The 16978-nt window shown below is 39.2% G+C and overlaps 1 protein-coding gene across 1 annotated transcript in view; it reads right to left on the minus strand.

Moving 5' to 3' along the window:
• Positions 1-16978, minus strand: part of EXTL2 (exostosin like glycosyltransferase 2) — a 33380-nt gene that overhangs the window by 8605 nt on the left and 7797 nt on the right. Inside the window, exon 3 of the mRNA XM_044001554.1 lies at positions 170-597. Coding sequence (XP_043857489.1) covers positions 170-597 — 428 coding nt within the window. The remainder of the gene's footprint in view (positions 1-169; positions 598-16978) is intronic.

Genomic DNA, 16978 nt, shown 5'->3' on the forward strand with positions numbered 1-16978 from the left:
TTGAAAAGTTTCTAGGCATCTGGGGAACAAGTCCTTATTTTTTATCAAGCACTCCCAGATGATTCAATTTACCACCCTTAATGACAACTAAGACAGGTGAGAAGGCGGAAAACCCAAACGCTGCCCTATTAGCAGCAGGAATCCCACTGAGAACGCATCTGCTCCTTACCTTTGGTTTCCAGCTCCGGGAAAGTCTGGAGTCTATTTCTCATTCTGTTCACAGTCTGTATTTTGAAAATCACAGGGACAGGATGAGGCCCGAGGGCATTCCACAAGTCTTCTGGCACCTTCTCCCCAATGTTGTTCCAGACAACAATCACTTTGTGCAGATGAGGTACTGCCTGGTAATGATTTAACAGCCTCAGCAACAGATCCGTTCTGTTGTATGTCTGCATGATGAGAGTGAAGGAATCCAGGGCAGACTGGCTCTGGGGTTTTGCTTCTCTGCGGGAAGTGGGCATTTTATCATCTTTTATGTTAGGAAGCAACGTAGTCAAAGCACCTGCCACCAACAGTAACACAAGGATGATGATGGAAGAGAATCGGAGCAATCGGATTCCCATCACTCTTCCAGGAAGTTTGCAGATGTGGTAACACCTGTAATGGAAATTGAAATGAAAAGAGGGAGAGGCATCCATCTTAGTAATTGCTAGATCTCATTTTTTTTTTTGTAGCCAAGAGTGAGGTCTATTTAGATGATTCCAGCTTAAAAAAACAGAAACAACTCCTGAAATTGCAGAAAAAGTTGGCAATTGGATTTTTTTTTCTTCTTGAAGAGTTCAGATTGGTTGCTTGCTCAGCTCAAACTCACCAAGAACTTATTAATTCTTCCCTTCACTGGGGCTAGAATTGAATTAGTATAAGAAAGATAAACTTGCAATTTATTGCAGGCATAAGGTCTTGGGCACAGTAGAAAGGAAAAATAGGCATTATTTTGTTGTTTTTGCTGCTGTTAGTTTGCATCAGTTTGTTGCTAAAAATTCTTAAAAAAATATCTCAGCGTGATACAATCTCATTTACTACTGAGGATTTTGTTCACCTCATTTTGGTTAAAGTAATTTTTTAAAGTCTCTCTGTTCACTCCAAACCTGGCAATGATTTCCTCTAAATTTTTGTTAAAATCAAAACCTTCCTCTCCATGTCCCATTTTACCTGGTGCTAGACTGGTGTTTCTTTAAGGTCACAGTATTCGTAATTATCTTTGCCATATCTTATTTGTATCACTTCTATTACTTTGTATTGATTTGTCTGTGTACATATTGAATTTTCCCTGCCCCCTAGGATGTTAGTTCCTTAATGGCAAAGAGTATTTCATTTCTGATTTGGTATTACTGGGACCTAGCACAGGACCTTGCTACATAGTAGACACTTTGTCAACATATATATATAGAGAGAGAGATATTTTTTTGGTAGGGCGGTGGGGGTTAAGTGACTTTTCCAGGGTCACACAACTAGTAAGTGTCAAGTGTCTGAGGCCGGATTTGAACTCAGGTCCTCCTGAATCCAGGGCCAGTGCTTTATCCACTGTGCCACCTAGCTGCCCCCTGTCAATATTTTTTAAGTTGAATTTCTACCAGCTTCTCCAGTTATCCAGTCACTCCATCTTATGTGTAATTGATACCAAATGCAATACTATAAAATACTTATAATTAGAACAGTGTACATTAGGATGTACTTGATAGACATAATTCCAGTACCTCAATAGAACAGCTATGGATAGTCCCCTCAATAGTACAGATCAACACAATGCCTTCTAATCCTCTGTGATTTTAATCTACAATTTCCCACTGATCTTCCTTAACTGGTCCATCCAATGTACTGTAGTTGTTCTCCTTTGTATTTTGACATTATAGACACTGATGCAGTACTTGGGCTATATATCTATTATTCTTCCTTTTATTTATCAACTCTTTTCTAATCATAAATCTTTCCCAAGAAAACTTCCCTTTTCCAATCATACATCTCTGATACCTTTAACAAAACTTCTGGTGCTCAAGTCATTGTAGAAATATACTACTCTAGATCATAGAAGAGGGAAAAGGATCCCCATGTATACAAATATTTATAGCAGCTCTCTTCGTGGTGGCAAAGAATTGGAAATCGAGTGATTGACCATCAATTGGGGAATGGCTAAACAAGTTGTGGTATATGAATGTAATGGAATACTATCATGCAGGTAGATTTCAGAAAAAACCTGGAAGGGCTTACATGAACTGATGCTGACTGAGAGGAGCAGAACCAGGAGAACATTGTACATGGTGACAGCAACATTGTGTGATGTACAATGGTGATAGACTTGGCTCTTCTCAGCAGTGCAATGGTCCCCCCAAAATTTCAAAGAACCCATAATAGAAAACATTCTTAACATCCAGAAAAAACAACTGTGGATTATGAATACAGATTGAACCATACTGTTTCTACTTTGGGGCTGTTTTTTTCCTTCTTTTTTGAGGTTTTTCCCTTGTGCTCTGATTCTTCTTTCACAATATGACTAATTCAGAAATATGTTTAATGTGATTGCACATATATAACCTATAGCAGATTGCTTTCTGTCTTGGAGAGGAGGGAGGGAAAGGAGGGTAGGAGAAAAAATTGGAACTAAAAATCCTATGAAAACAAATGTTGAAAACTACCCTTACATGTAACTGGAAAATAATAAAATACTTTTATTAATGAAAAAAGAAATATGTCACCCTACTGTGCCCACAGATCTATCTCTCCACTGCTCTCTGGGATTACTTGTGATTTTTGTTCTCTGGAGTTTGTAATGCTCTATGACTCATAGCCCAGTAGCATCAATACAAGAATACTGATGTTAAAAATTCTGGTTTTGCATCATGGAGCAGCTTGATTGTTAAAAGCATTGTATAATTTCTCAAATGTGATTCATCCTACTGTTTTTTTCTTTTCAGTTATGGCTCCAGTTCACTGTCCATCTACAATGTTTATCCATGTTAAGGGAAGTACAATGAAGTTAGCAAGGTACGTTGAAACCAAGATGTAAAAGGTTTTAAACACCAAACAAACAAGTACTTTGTACTGGATCTAAGGACAAGAGGGGACCATTGGAGTATACTGAGTATGGGAATGATATGACTAGACCTGTGCTTTTGGAAAATCACTTTGGCAGCTGTGTGGAGAAGGTGCTTCCTTTCCACTGTGATAAGACCTGCAGGTGGGCTTCTCCCTTGATCTCTTCTGCTCCTCTCCCTAGCAGCAGATTCCCCAGTACGGGTCACCACTTATGGTCTGCCAAGTCCTCTGTCTACATCCCATGGGGTGGGGGTGGGGGACAGGAAACTATGTCCTAATATCTAAGACCTCTCCATCTTCACAGCAAGCCCCTTCTCCTCTGAATTGATTTTTATGAGGTGATTAGAAGGCTTCTTTTATGCTCATTGAATTGGGCACACTGGTGTTTGACCCAGGTCAAACCCAGAATCACTAGTTATATGAGTCTCCCTAATCTTATTTCACATTATTCTTGGTATATGGAAAAATCACCACCCCTCTAACTGTTTAGGCATATTTTACTGACTGGAACAACAGTTTTCTGAGTATAACACAGGCTCTTAACTTGGGGTCTCTGAACTTCTAAAAGTAATTTGATAACTATTTCAACATAATTGGTTTCCTTTGTAATCTTATGTATTTATTTTATGCATTTATAAACATAATTCTGACAAGGGATTCATAGGCTTTACCACATTGCTAAAGGAATTCATCATATACACAAAGGGTTAAAAACCTCTAGTCTTGGGGGCAGCTAGATGGCGCAGTGGTTAAAGCGCTGGCCCTGGATTCAGGAGTACCTGAGTTCAAATCCAGCCTCAGACACTTAACACTTACTAGCTGTGTGACCCTGGGCAAGTCACTTAACCCCCATTGCCCCGCAAAAAAAACCCAAAAAACAAAAAAAACCCCACACCTCTAGTCTTAATATTTTAATAAGAGATAAAAGATAGGTTTTTATGAACCAAAGAATCTCAAAATTTCAGAGTAGGGGGGGACCTAACTGGCCAGCTGGTTAAACCCATACTTGAAAAAGAATCATGATACAGTAGAAAGAGTAATGGCATTTTAAAAATCGATGTTACAATTAGTTTTTACATGTAAGGTGGGGAAAAATTCTAAAGAAACAAATAAACAAATATTAAAAACATTAAGAATGAGTAATAACACTGAAATCAGAGGATTTGGGTTTAAATCCTACCTCTGACATCTAGTTCCTGTGAAACACTGGGCAAGTCACTCTATCTCCCTGGGTCTGTTTCCTTACCCATGAAATGTGGGGGTAGGGGTTAGAATTGATAGCCTGTGAGCTCCCTTATTTCTCTAGATCTATATTTCTGTGATTCTACAAATATACCCAACCACAGGCCATCCAGCCCATGTATACGTGAAGACCTCCAATGAATAGAAACTCACTACTTCTCACTACAACTCACTGCTTGTGAGTAGAAACTCACAAGTGATTCCATTATTGGACAGCTCTAATCCTTAAAAAAGTTGCCCTTACATTAACTTAAATTGGCTTCCTTGCATCTTCTCCCCATTGTTCCTAGGTTTACCCTAAGGGGAAAAATAGAATCAATCTATTCCCTCTTTCCCATGACAGCACTAAAAATAGCTAAAGACACATCATCATTGACTCTATCCTGGCTTCTCACAGTCTTCTCTTCTCCAACCTCAACACCCCCATTTTCTTCAATCATTTCTTAAATGGAAAAAAAAGAGTTTGCTGGGGAGGGAGGTATGCAATTTAGTCAAGTGAAGCAAAGAAAACTTCTGCTTTCCCCTTAGTCACAGTTCCCACAGAAAAGAGAATTAGTATTAGTCAACATGCTGCTCTTTTTTCAAAAGCCAAGTATTATACAAGCAATATGCCTGCAAATTAATCTTCCCAGAGTTAAAGGTTACCTTTTCTGACCTTCTAAGCTTTTTTTCAGTTAAACCAAATGCTTTTTAAAAAATTTCCAAATCCAGCCCTGTCTCATTTGGGGCCACAAGTAATATACCAATTAAATGCTTCATGGAGTAACCTTGGCTGAATAATGATTGGTTTTCAAGGACAGCTCAGTTGAGACTTTAGAATAAAACATTCACCTTTTATAAACCTTTTTCTACTTCAGCCTTTCAACTTGTGTTTTTTCCTGAAAACAATATATATTGTTAATGTTTTCAATCAAGAGCCAAAATGCTGCCACAATTGAGGGCCTTGAAAGATTCCTTATAATTTAGAATCAAAAGCAAGTCCCCTGTAACATATTTTTCAACTCTGGAAAAAAAAAAGTCTGGGTCTAGGCTTTCTTAGCAGAGAATCATTTCTGACAATTCCTCCACAAAACATCCTGATTAGGATCGTTATGTCTGTCCTTGGCAGCAGAGGAGGAAATAAAGTATCGTACAACTTGTATGGAGAAACTACCCTTCCTTAAATCAGAAAGTGATAAGTTGTGCATTGACAGGTCTGCTTAAGAAAAACAATAAAAGGTACTTGATTGTAATTTCAATATTGCAATAGTCTATTGCAAATATTAAAACAACAACAAAAAACCCCCCACAAAAAACCTGTCCCACAGACACTTAGCACCTTCCAACAGTGCCTGCTTCACTTTTCTCAGGAAGGAGATTTTCTACCCCATCACAGAAATTCCCAGATTTGGATAACTTTAAATTACCTACTCAACGTGTATCAAAAAAGGGATGTATTTAAGACAAGGGATCTTAACCTGGAATTTCTGAACTTAAAAAAAAAAATGTTTTGATAATTGTATTTAGATATAATTGATTTCCTGTGTAATCCTAGTGCCATTTCCATGGAAATTGCTTCATCTATTTTGTATTTTATTTTCTCTGTACAGGTTGTTTCCTCCCAATAGAATGTAAATTCCTTGAGGGCAGGGACTTATTTTTCTTTTTGCATCTTAGTCCAGCACAGTAACTGTTATGTAATGGGCGCTTAATAAATGCCTATTGAGTTGAATAGAACTTCACAACACAGCTTCTCACCGAGTTCAGATTTCCCCATTGTACTGTGCCGAATAAAGTCCTTGCTGTGGATAGCTTTTCTATAATTAGCCATTGGATCTGCACACTAAAAAGGTTTCTAATTTTTGCTACCACCATATTATTGAATGAATACTTTGGTGGATCCAAGATGACTGCAGGGTAGGCATTCCTTCCATCACTGTAGCTCATATTCCCTCCATACTTCATTCTGTGTGATTATTCATTTCTTTCCACAAAGAATCTATCCAAGGTGCTAGAAAGAGCCTCATGGCAATTTTAATATTTTGTGAATACCAGTTCAACCCTCAGGCTATTCATCTCTTCTTCCTCACTATTACTTAATGACAAGCCTACCTCCCTTTCTTTTCCTTGATATCTTTTACGCCATTTCCCAACTACAAATTATCATCGGTAAAATTTTGCAGCCCATTTATAAGAACTATACCTATCTCTATTGGATTCTGAGATGGTTCTGTTCTATGATTCACAGCTACATAGCATCACTGAAAGATTCTTGCTGTTAAGAAGATGGGCTCTGGCAGGAATGAGCAGTCTGGGATTACTGAAAACAGTGCACTTTCCAAAATGCATTTCAGCCTGATATTCTCTTCCTATATAATCCAAATTATTGCCCATCTGCAGTGCCTAGGAAATGTATGTGTGTATGTGTATATATGTTTATATGTGTGTGTTTTATAGACACACTCATATGCACAGATGAAATAACTCTAGGGGATACATACCATAATTTGAGCATTGCATTTAATTTTCCTATGTGTATGAATAGAAATGTCTATATATCTCATATTAATATTTCTACTTTGTGATTTCATTGATTTAGAGAATTTCCACATGAAGAAACATACTCTACCAATACAGGTTGGAACCTTCTATACAACTTATGGGTTTAGAGGGTTGTCCATAAGCACTTGGACTTCACATGTCCAAACTAATGTGGGTCAGAGTCAGAACATGAACCCAACTTTCCCTGCCTCTAAGCTCAGTTCTCTATCCACTGTGCCACTAGAATTGATATAGCCCTTTAGGATTTGCAAAGTTCTTCACATCAGTATCTCATTTGAACCGTACAACAACCCTGTGAGTTAGGTATTAGTACTATGCCCATTTTAGAGATGAAGAAACTGAAGCTAATAGAGGTTAAGAGACTTGCCCAGGGTCACATAGGCAATAATTGTCTGTGGCAGGATTCAAACTCACCTTGCTGCTTTTAAATGAAAGATTCTTAACTTTTTTACGTGTCATGGAGCCCTTTGGCAATCTCGGGAAGCCTAGGGACCCCTTAAGCAAATAATATTTATAAATGCATAAAGTACAATACTGGCACTAGCATATGGAAAGGATTAGGACAGGTTTCCTATAGACGGTGGTAGCTGAGAAGTGAAATAAAGATGGAGATTTCATGGGCCTGAGGTAAGGAGAAAGTGCATTCCAGGCATGGGAGGCAGCCAGTGTAAAGACAGAGTTGGGAGATGGAGTATTGTGTACAAGGATAGCAAGCAAGCCAGTGAATCTGGAGTGTGCATGAAATGAATGAATGCATAAAAGTGAGTAATGTGTAACAAAGCTGGAAATTTAGACTGGAGCTAGATTATGAAGGGCTTTCAAAAGAAAAGAGAGGAGACTGGGGAGAATAAAGAACTGATGAGGCCTGTGGAAATTTATTTTGATTTGGGGACCCTACATTTGGGCTGAGATTAGAAAGCCTTAGGCCTTCAGGGTCTCTTCTGTGTGGGAGGTGCTGGTGCCCATCCCCCTCCTCTTCAGCTGAGCCAAAAAAGCCCCGTGGGCTGTACAAGAGGCCAGGTCAGACAGCTGGGGGGAGGGAGCCACAGCTCCCTCCGCCCTGAGCAGATCTATCCGAGAGATCCTGGGTTTGTCCAGGCCAGGCTCTGGCGTAGCCCGTGCTGAGGTTCCAGGCCCGCAGCAGGGGACACAGGCCCCTGGAGCCCTGGGTATGGTACGCACGGGAGGCTTAAGCGCCTCCCCAACCCCAGCTGGTGGATTAGTTAGGTGTGTGTGTGGGCGCAAAAAGCCCTGAGATTTGAGTGGAGAGAAGTAAGATATATATAGATCTGGGAGTTAGATGGCAAGGGAGGCTAGCGGACAAGATTAAGGGGGTCTAACGAGATTAAGAGAAATTCAGAGACAGCCCACAGTATCCAGAGTCAGCCAGCTGAGGGGGCTGACAAGAGAAAGGGCAGCTGACGAGATTAGAGGGGCAGCAAAGGCGGCAGAGGGCAGACTGACGGAGCAGACAGAACAGGAGGCAGCGGAGAGCACAGAAGCGGTCAGCACAGGATACAGGTTGGAGAAAGCAAAGATTAAGAAAACAGAAGGACACTGGAGCACTAGGAGAATGGAAGGAGAGGTTGGTGAGGGAGAAACAGTGGTGGCAGCATGGAGAGGAAAGTTAGACGCAGGGGGACTGACAAGATTAGAAGAACAGATAGGGGGCTAACAAGATTAAGGGAACGGAGAAGGACCAGGAGAAGGCTAAAGGACTAGAGCAAGAGGCAGTTGTATGGAGCTTGGGAGAGGCCAGAAGATTAAGAGAACAAAAGGACACTGGAGCACTAGGAGAACGGAAGGAGAGGTCGGTGAGAGAGAAACACAGGGGTTCAGTGGTGGCAGTACGGAGAGGAAAGTTAGACGCAGGGGGATAGACAAAGTGAAAGGGGCTCAGAGTTAGAAGAAAGGAGCTGAGCAGGGAAAGTGGAACGAACATACTCTAAGGCAAGAGGCGGCTAAGGCCCTTATTGTATTAAAAAAAGTTCCAGGCATAGCAGGTAGAAAGAGATGTGCTGCAATGCAGCCAGGTTGTACATTTTATTTCCCTGTATTCTTAATTTTAAATAGTATCTCATAAATAACCTCTGCTTTGATTATTTAGTTAAGAGGCTTCTTAATCTTTTGCTTATCAATTTGGGAGGAGTGTGGAGAAATTTTTAAATGGCCCATACTAAGTTAATAGCCGTCAGATAGCCAGTTAGTCAAAAGTCCCAGATTAAGTACCCCAGTCAGATTAGGCCCCCTAAATTAGGCCCAGCCAGTTAAAAATATTTCTACAGGCCTCAGGTTGTGAACCTGGGGGACTGGAAAGCCAGCAGGGCTCTCATGTAAATAGGGAAATTAGGATGAGGATCATGAGTTCTGGTTTGGACATGTCAAGTTTGGGATGGCTAGCAGACATACAGTTGGAGAAGTCCCTTTGGTAATATGTAAATAGAGATAAGGGCCTAGGACAGACCCCTAGAGAATATCCAATCACAGGATGTAGGACAAGGATACTAAACCAAGCAAAAGAGACTGATTAAAAAAAAAAACAAAACAGTCAGACAGGAAGCAGGTAGAACTAGGAGATGTGGAAATTTATTTTGTTTTGGGGACCCTACCTTTAGGCTGAGATTAGAAAGCCTTAGGCCCTCGGGGTCTCTCCCCCTCCTCCTCAGCTTCAACTGAGTGAAAAGCGTGGGCTGTGCAAGATGCCAGGTCAGATAGCTGCGGGGGTGGCGGGGGGAGCCCCTAGGTCCCTCCGACCTGAGCAGAGCTCTCTGAAGGATCCCGGATGGCCTGTGCTGAGGCATGAGGCTCGAGAGCACCCCCCCCCCACCAGCTGCAGCTCTGGTGGATTAGCTTGGTTTGTGGGGGCGAAGGAAGCCCCGAGATTTGAGTGGAGAGAAGAAAAGGTATATATAGACCAGGGGGACGGACTAGGAGGGGGGTGACTAGAGGAGCGAAGACAGACTAGATAGACAAGATTGAAGGAGAGGCTGACTAGAGGAGGTCAGGCTAGAAGGCTCACTAGAGGGGAGCGAGGGAGAGTTTGGTTCAGAAAAGGAGAGACGGGGCTGACAAGGTTACAGGCCTTAATACAAACCAGGGAAAGTGTAATGTGCCCTGAGGCTGGAGGCGGCTAAGGCCCTTATTGTATTCCAGAAGTTCGAAGCTCAGCAGGTGGGAAAGAGACCGCAGGAAAGCAGTCAGGTTGTACTTTATTTCCCTGTATTCCTAATTTGAAATAGTATCTCATAAATAAACTCTGCTTTGATTATTTAGTTAAGAGGCTTCTTAATATTTTGCTTATCAATTTGGGAGTGGAGCAGTGTGGTGGAACTTTATAAACGGCCCACATTAAATTAACGAAGTCAGATAGCCAGCAAGTCAACAGTCCCAGAATAAGTACCCCAGTCAGATTAGCCCCCCAAATTAGGCTAGTCATTTAAAAATATTTTTACAGAGAGCAGTACCCAAATATCTAGAGAGGAAAAAATATTCAGGAGGAGGGTTTAGTCAATGGCATCATATGCTGCAGAGAAGTCAAAAAGAAAGAATTTGATAACTGAGAGATTGTTGGTGACCTTGAAGAAACCTTTTTCAGCTGAGTAACTACCTCCATCACACACAGGGATAATGCAGCTTACAGAGTGGATCCATGACTTCTCTGAACAACCTGATAGGTGTCTAAATTTTGCAGTGTATCACAGTAACCTTCTGATCTTTGGAGAAAGAAAACTCCTGTCACTTACTTTGTTGCTTTGAGCTTTGATTTGAAGACATGAGAATGAACACACCTGATATGACCTGCCTCTTATCTGGACAGTATAAATTGGAAATGAGTTTGGGAAAGAACCAAAACATGGTACATAATGTAACTATCTCTTGCTAAGGCACTGCCTTCCTCCCCATCCATCAATCTTTATCTTCTTGATTTTCACTCATAGGCTATCTTCTTTTTTATCCCTTCCTTATCAGCATTTTCTCCCACCCACAAGTCATTTAATATACTAATCATAATGATGAAAAGCATAGTAAAATAAGTAGCACTTGGGGGGAAATGTAATCTCTCTCCTTAAAACAGGGGAATATATATATATACACACACACATATACACATATATACATATATACAGACACACACATACATATATATATATATATTAGTTGGACACATCATAATGGGAATTCCTTTTCAGATATAAGTTTGATTAGATCGTGGGTTCTTCACATTAAACAAATGTGAATTTTAAAAAAATACATACATATATTTTGATAAATGTAACTTTTTTCCTTTGAAATATTATGTATTTTATTTTTTGCACTTTAAAAACATTATTTTGAGAAAGAGTCCAGAGGCTTTCCCAGAATTCCAAAGAGATCCATGATACAAAGAAGTTTAGGAACCCCAGGATAAGATGGTGACTGAGATCTTTTCCAACTTTCAATTTTGTGTTTCTGTGAGACCCATCATTTGAAAAACAAAAACAGACAATTCTTCGTGATTTTTAAATTTATGTTGTCACTGCATTAGAATATATGATCCCAGGGGGAAAAAAGCACATGTATCCTTTTAAGTTTATTTTTGTATACAGCTTACCCACCACCTTGTTCATTCTAATGCTTGATATGTATTATCTGATAATTATGATGATTCACGGTATTCAGATAACTTCTGGGAGCCAAGGTTATCTGGCTGCAGTAAAGCAATGAGAATATTAACTATGACCCCAAAACTGTACTTCATATTCTCTTCTTTGACAATTCACTATTCACTAAGTATGTGGCTTAGATAGATTTTGCAGGTATGATAAAAAGAAAACTACTAACTGACAATGTCAATGAAATAGCTATGTAATGAAGAGTATGTCAGGGCTTTTTTGAATAGCTGTGGATTGGAGTATTGTGTAGAGGCCTGGTATTAGGGATGATTTGGATGAAATGTGGACAGGAGGAGGAAAGATAGGAAATAGCGTGTACTTTTACACCTTTGCAAATTCTCTCAACTTATAAGCCTTTTAATAGGACACGTACAATTTTGTATCTCCAAAGAACTAATATTCAGTCTAACCACATTACCAACATAAGATCTACAAGAAGACTAATACATGTGATAGGAATAATGATGGTGGTGGTGATGATGTTGATAGCATTTATGGAAGCACTTTACAAAATTATCTCATTTGATCCTCACAACAATCCTAGGAAATAGGTGATATCATCTTCATTTTACAAATGAGGAAACCGAGGCAGATAGAAGTGACTGGCTATGGGCCACACAGCTAATAAGTGAGTCGGGATTTGAACTCAGGCCTTTTTGACTCCAAGTCCAGCATTTTATCCACAAAGTTACCTTACTGACTAATATTTTAGATGTAGCTAGGAAAGACAGAAAAGAGTTTGGATAGCAAATCAACCAGGACACAGTATGTTCAGTTACTAACAGATCGGATAGAAAAGGAAAAGGGAACTGGATGTCATATAATGAAAATCAATCATTTTAATGGTGATGTCTACATTACTATAGCTGGTGACAATGATTACTATGCTGCTATTTCACCAAAGGATTTGTATCATATTGTCCAGATACAGTTGTCTCCTCTGTCTTCTCCAATGGATGAATGAATGCACAAAATAAATTGATAACACTTCAGGTTGGCAAAGCATTGTCCTCAAAGTGACCCTTTCAGGTAGGCAGTGCATAAATGACACTTTCACAAAGCCTGATTCTTTAGCGTCCAGAAAAGAGACCCCAACTGGCACGAAGGCCACTTATTCCAACACAGGCTACAGAAACTTGGTTTTAGAGCCTGAGCTTTCTTGCTAGGAGGCTGAAATGTGAGCCCTGCAAAGGGAGAATTAGAAGAGAACCAGAGAGCTGGTGTAACTGGAGAACATTTTCTCATAACAGTATTCCAGAGCATTAGCTGTTTTCCTCCCACCCCAGCATTGTGTCATCTGCACACTTGCTAAGTGCCTCATCATATATGCTGTTATCCAAGTCACAGATTTAAGAGTTCAGTAGTAGAGATCCCTGGGGCCCTCCACTGTGACTTTCCTCCCGAACAGAACTATTATGACTCCTCTTTGGATCTGGCCAATTCTGAAGCCATATCATTTGACTGTTATCCATTCAACGTCTCTCTATATTTTCCATAAGAGCAGCATGAGAAATTTGGTTTTGCTACAATCTGGTTTTACTATATCTGTAATATTCTCCAATCTGTCAGTTTCATAACTTTGTGAAAAAGTCCACGGTAGCAGAAAGCAAATGAATTTTTAATTTTAAGTGTAGTGGCCAAATTTAATATGGGGAGAGTTAATTGGGTGACGCTGTAATATTGGGATCCCAAAAATAATGAGGGACCTCGAGGTCCAAAGCTCCCTTCCCTCCAAACTGCCTTTTTCAATACTTCTCCCAGGCCAATAAGAAAGGAGCCTAACAGCCTCTTTTCCACAGATGAATCAGATTTTATTAATGGGAATAAAACAAGGGAATAGGGGAAAAGAAAAATGGATAATTCCCCTAAATCTAACCTAAGTCTATACAATCCCCAAACTCACTTCCAGTTCAGCTAATTCAAAAGAGCAGGGCTTGTTTGTTAACTCACCACCTGGGGTCCATAGCTTCAATGGGAAACAGCTAAGCAGCCAGGGCCCACGGGACAAACTGCCAAGAAAAAAATCTCTCTCCTGTCTGCTCCTGCAGCTTGCATGACCTGAAAGAAAGGGTGCTCCCCTCAGGGAGCGTTTACTCTCCCTCCCCCAAAAGGTGAGGTCCTTCAAACTCGATCAGAGAGTGGTTTCTGCTGCTGACATCAGCAGCATATGTCACTCAGGACAGGCCAGGTGTGGCCCATCCCAATCAGTCTGCCAAATTCCATTATTTTACCACATTAGGGCACTAAATCTGCAGTCAAGATATTTGGGTTTGAGTTCTGATACTGCCACTTAAGAGCTATGTTGGACAAATTATAACATCTCTGTATCCCACTTTTCTTATCTGAGAAATAATGGGAAACAGTAAGAAAGCAAATACTGCCTATACCCCAGGCTTGTTGTGAGCAATGTGCAGATGCTGAAGCTCTGCATCTATAAGTTGTGATCATTATTTCCTTTGCATTGGGAATAGAGGATGCTTTGCAATAAGGGATTCTTTGCTCAGAATGTAACAAATCCCCAACAAACAAGGATGCATACCAGGAGAAGACCAGAATAAACATAAAACCAACTGTTGATGTAAACAGAGACTCAACTTAAGACAAGAGAGTACGAAAAGGGTTTTCGCTAGAGAAAAAAAGCTACAGCATTGTCCCATTAGAGAAGGGGTTCTCCATGGATAGATTTCAGGGGGAGGACAAGAACTCAGATGGGAAAAATGATCTATATCTGTAATCTTTATATCTGTAGTTATTCAGTCTTTTCAGTCATGCCCAACTCTTTATGACCCCCTTTGGGGTTTTCCTGGCAAAGATACTAGATACCAGCTCATTTTACTGATGAGGAAACTGAGGCAAACAGGGTTAAGCTACTTTCCCAGGATCACACAGTTAGGAAGTGTCTGAACCCAGATTTGAACCAAGGAAAATGAGTCTTTCTGACTCTAGACTCAGAATTCTATCCAATGAACCACTGAGCCACCCTATTTATTTTATTTTTATAATATATTTTATTCTCCCACCATTCCATTTTAAAACAATTTTTAAAACTTTCAAAAAAAGTTTTTAGTTCCAAATCCTATCCCTCCCATCCCCTGCCCCCTACTCACTCCCTGAGATGGCAAGCAATCAGATATTAGTTATACATGTGCAATCATATAAAACATTTCCTTATTAGTCATTTTTACTAAAATAAATAAATTTGAATAAAAGAAAAAGAATGAAAGAAAGTGAAAAATAGCATGCTTCAGTCTGTATTCAATCAATATCAGCTCTTTTTTCGGAGAAGAATAGTATGTTTCATCATTAGTCCTTTGGGATTTTCTTGGATCATTGTATTGCTGAGAGTAGCTAAGTCATTCACAATTTTTCATTGCTGTTACTGTGTACTACATTCTCCTTGTTCTGCTCACTTCACTCTGCATCAGTTTATGTAAGTCTTTACAGGGTTTTGTGAAATCATCCTGATTATCATTTCTTAGAACACAATAATATTCCATTGCAATCATATACCATAGCTTGTTTAGCCATTCCACAATTGATGGGCATCCCTTTGATTTCCAATTCTTAGCCACCGAAGAAGAAGAAGAAGAAGAAGAAGAAGAAGAAGAAGAAGAAGAAGAAGAAGAAGAAGAAGAAGAAGAAGAAGAAGAAGAAGAAGAAGAAGAAGAAGAAGAAGAAGAAGAAGAAGAAGAAGAAGAAGAAGAAGAAGAAGAAGAAGAAGAAGAAGGAGGAGGAGGAGGAGGAGGAGAAGGAGGAGGAGTTGCATGGTACAGGGAGAAGAGTGCTAGATTTAGTATCTGAGGACTTAAGGCTAGAATCCCACCTCTATTCTTTTTATTCTTTTTTTTTTTTTTTTTGGTGAGGCAATTGCCCCAGGGTCACACAGCTAGTAAGCCTTAAGTATCTGAGACTGCATTTGAACTCAGGTCCTCCTGAATCCAGGGCAGATGCTCTATCCACTTCGCCACCTAGCTGCCCCACCTCTATTATTTATAACCTACATTTCCATGGACAAGTCATATAGCTCCTGTAGGTGACCTAATCTCAAAAATGAGGACATTAAACTAGATGAACTCTGAGGTACCTTCCAACTAAATATGTAAGCCTTTATTTTTTGTTCATTGTAACTTTTGCTTCTTGAGACAGTGCCCCCCCAAACAGGAAGAGAGCCCAACATTAACATAAATTTCCAAATCAAGAAATAGTTTGGAAAAATGAGCAAAGAACAACAAAAGAACCTGGCCATAAAAATCTACTATGGTGATAGAGAAGATCAAGACACAAACTCAGAAGAAGACAATGAAATCAAAAGAGCTATAAGCAAAAGCTCAAAGAAAAATGTGATTTGAATACAAACCCAACAAAAATTCCTGGATAGAGTTTAAAAAAAAAAGATTTTCAAAATCAGATGCAAATGGTAGAGGAAAAATTCAACAAAGAAATGAAATGAAGAAAATTCTGAAAAGAAAATTAACAGTTTAGTTTTTTTAAAAACAGACAGAAAAAAACAGAATTGGCCAAATGGAAAAAGAGAAACAAAAATTCACTGATGAAAATAACACCTGAAAAAAGTAGAATTGGCCAAATGAAAAAAGAGGTACAAAAGCTAGCTGAAGAAAGTAATTGCTTAAAAGTTAGAATAGGGAAAATGGAAGCTAATGAGTCCACAAGACATCAAGAAACAACAAAACAAAATCAAAAGAAAGGAAAAAAATAGAAGAAAATATAAAACAACAAACCTAGAAAATAGATTGAGGAGAAATAATTTAAGAATAATTTATTTACCTAAAAGACACAATTAAAGAAAGAGTCTAGACATCATATTTCAAGAAATTTTCAAGGAAAACTATCCATATATCCTTGAAGAAGAGAATATAAAATTAAAAAAATGAAACAGAAAAATAAAATAGAAATTGAGAAAATCTACCAATCACCATGTGAAAGATACCCAAATGAAAACTTCCAAGAATATTATAGTCAAATTCCAGAGTTCCCAGGTCAAAGAGAAAATACTTCAAGTTGCCAGAAAGAAACCATTCAAGTATCATGGAACCATGGACAGGAACAAATAAGATTTAGCAACTACTGCGGTAAAGAAATAGAGGACTTAGAATATGATATTCTGGAAGCCAAGAGAGCTGGGATTATAACCAAGAGTAATTTACCCATCAAAACATTATAATCCTTCAGGGGAAAAAATGGATATTTAATGAAATACAGGACTTTCCAGAATTCCTGACAAAAAAACCAGAGCTATATAGAAAATCTAACTTTAAAATACAAGAATCAGGAAGGTAAAAATGAAAAAGAAATCACAAGAGATTCAATAAAGTTTAATTGTCTGCCTTTTTATATGGGAAGATGAGAACTTCTAAGAACTTTACCATTAGGAAGTAAGAAGGATTCTACATAGAAAGAAGGTATGAAGATGAGTTTATTATGTTAGGATGATGTAAAAAAGCAAAACAAAACAAACAAACCTCAAATAGCTGAGAGAGATGCCCTGGAAG

This window comes from Dromiciops gliroides, chromosome 4 (genome assembly GCF_019393635.1).
Source record: "Dromiciops gliroides isolate mDroGli1 chromosome 4, mDroGli1.pri, whole genome shotgun sequence".
NCBI lineage: Eukaryota > Metazoa > Chordata > Mammalia > Microbiotheria > Microbiotheriidae > Dromiciops > Dromiciops gliroides.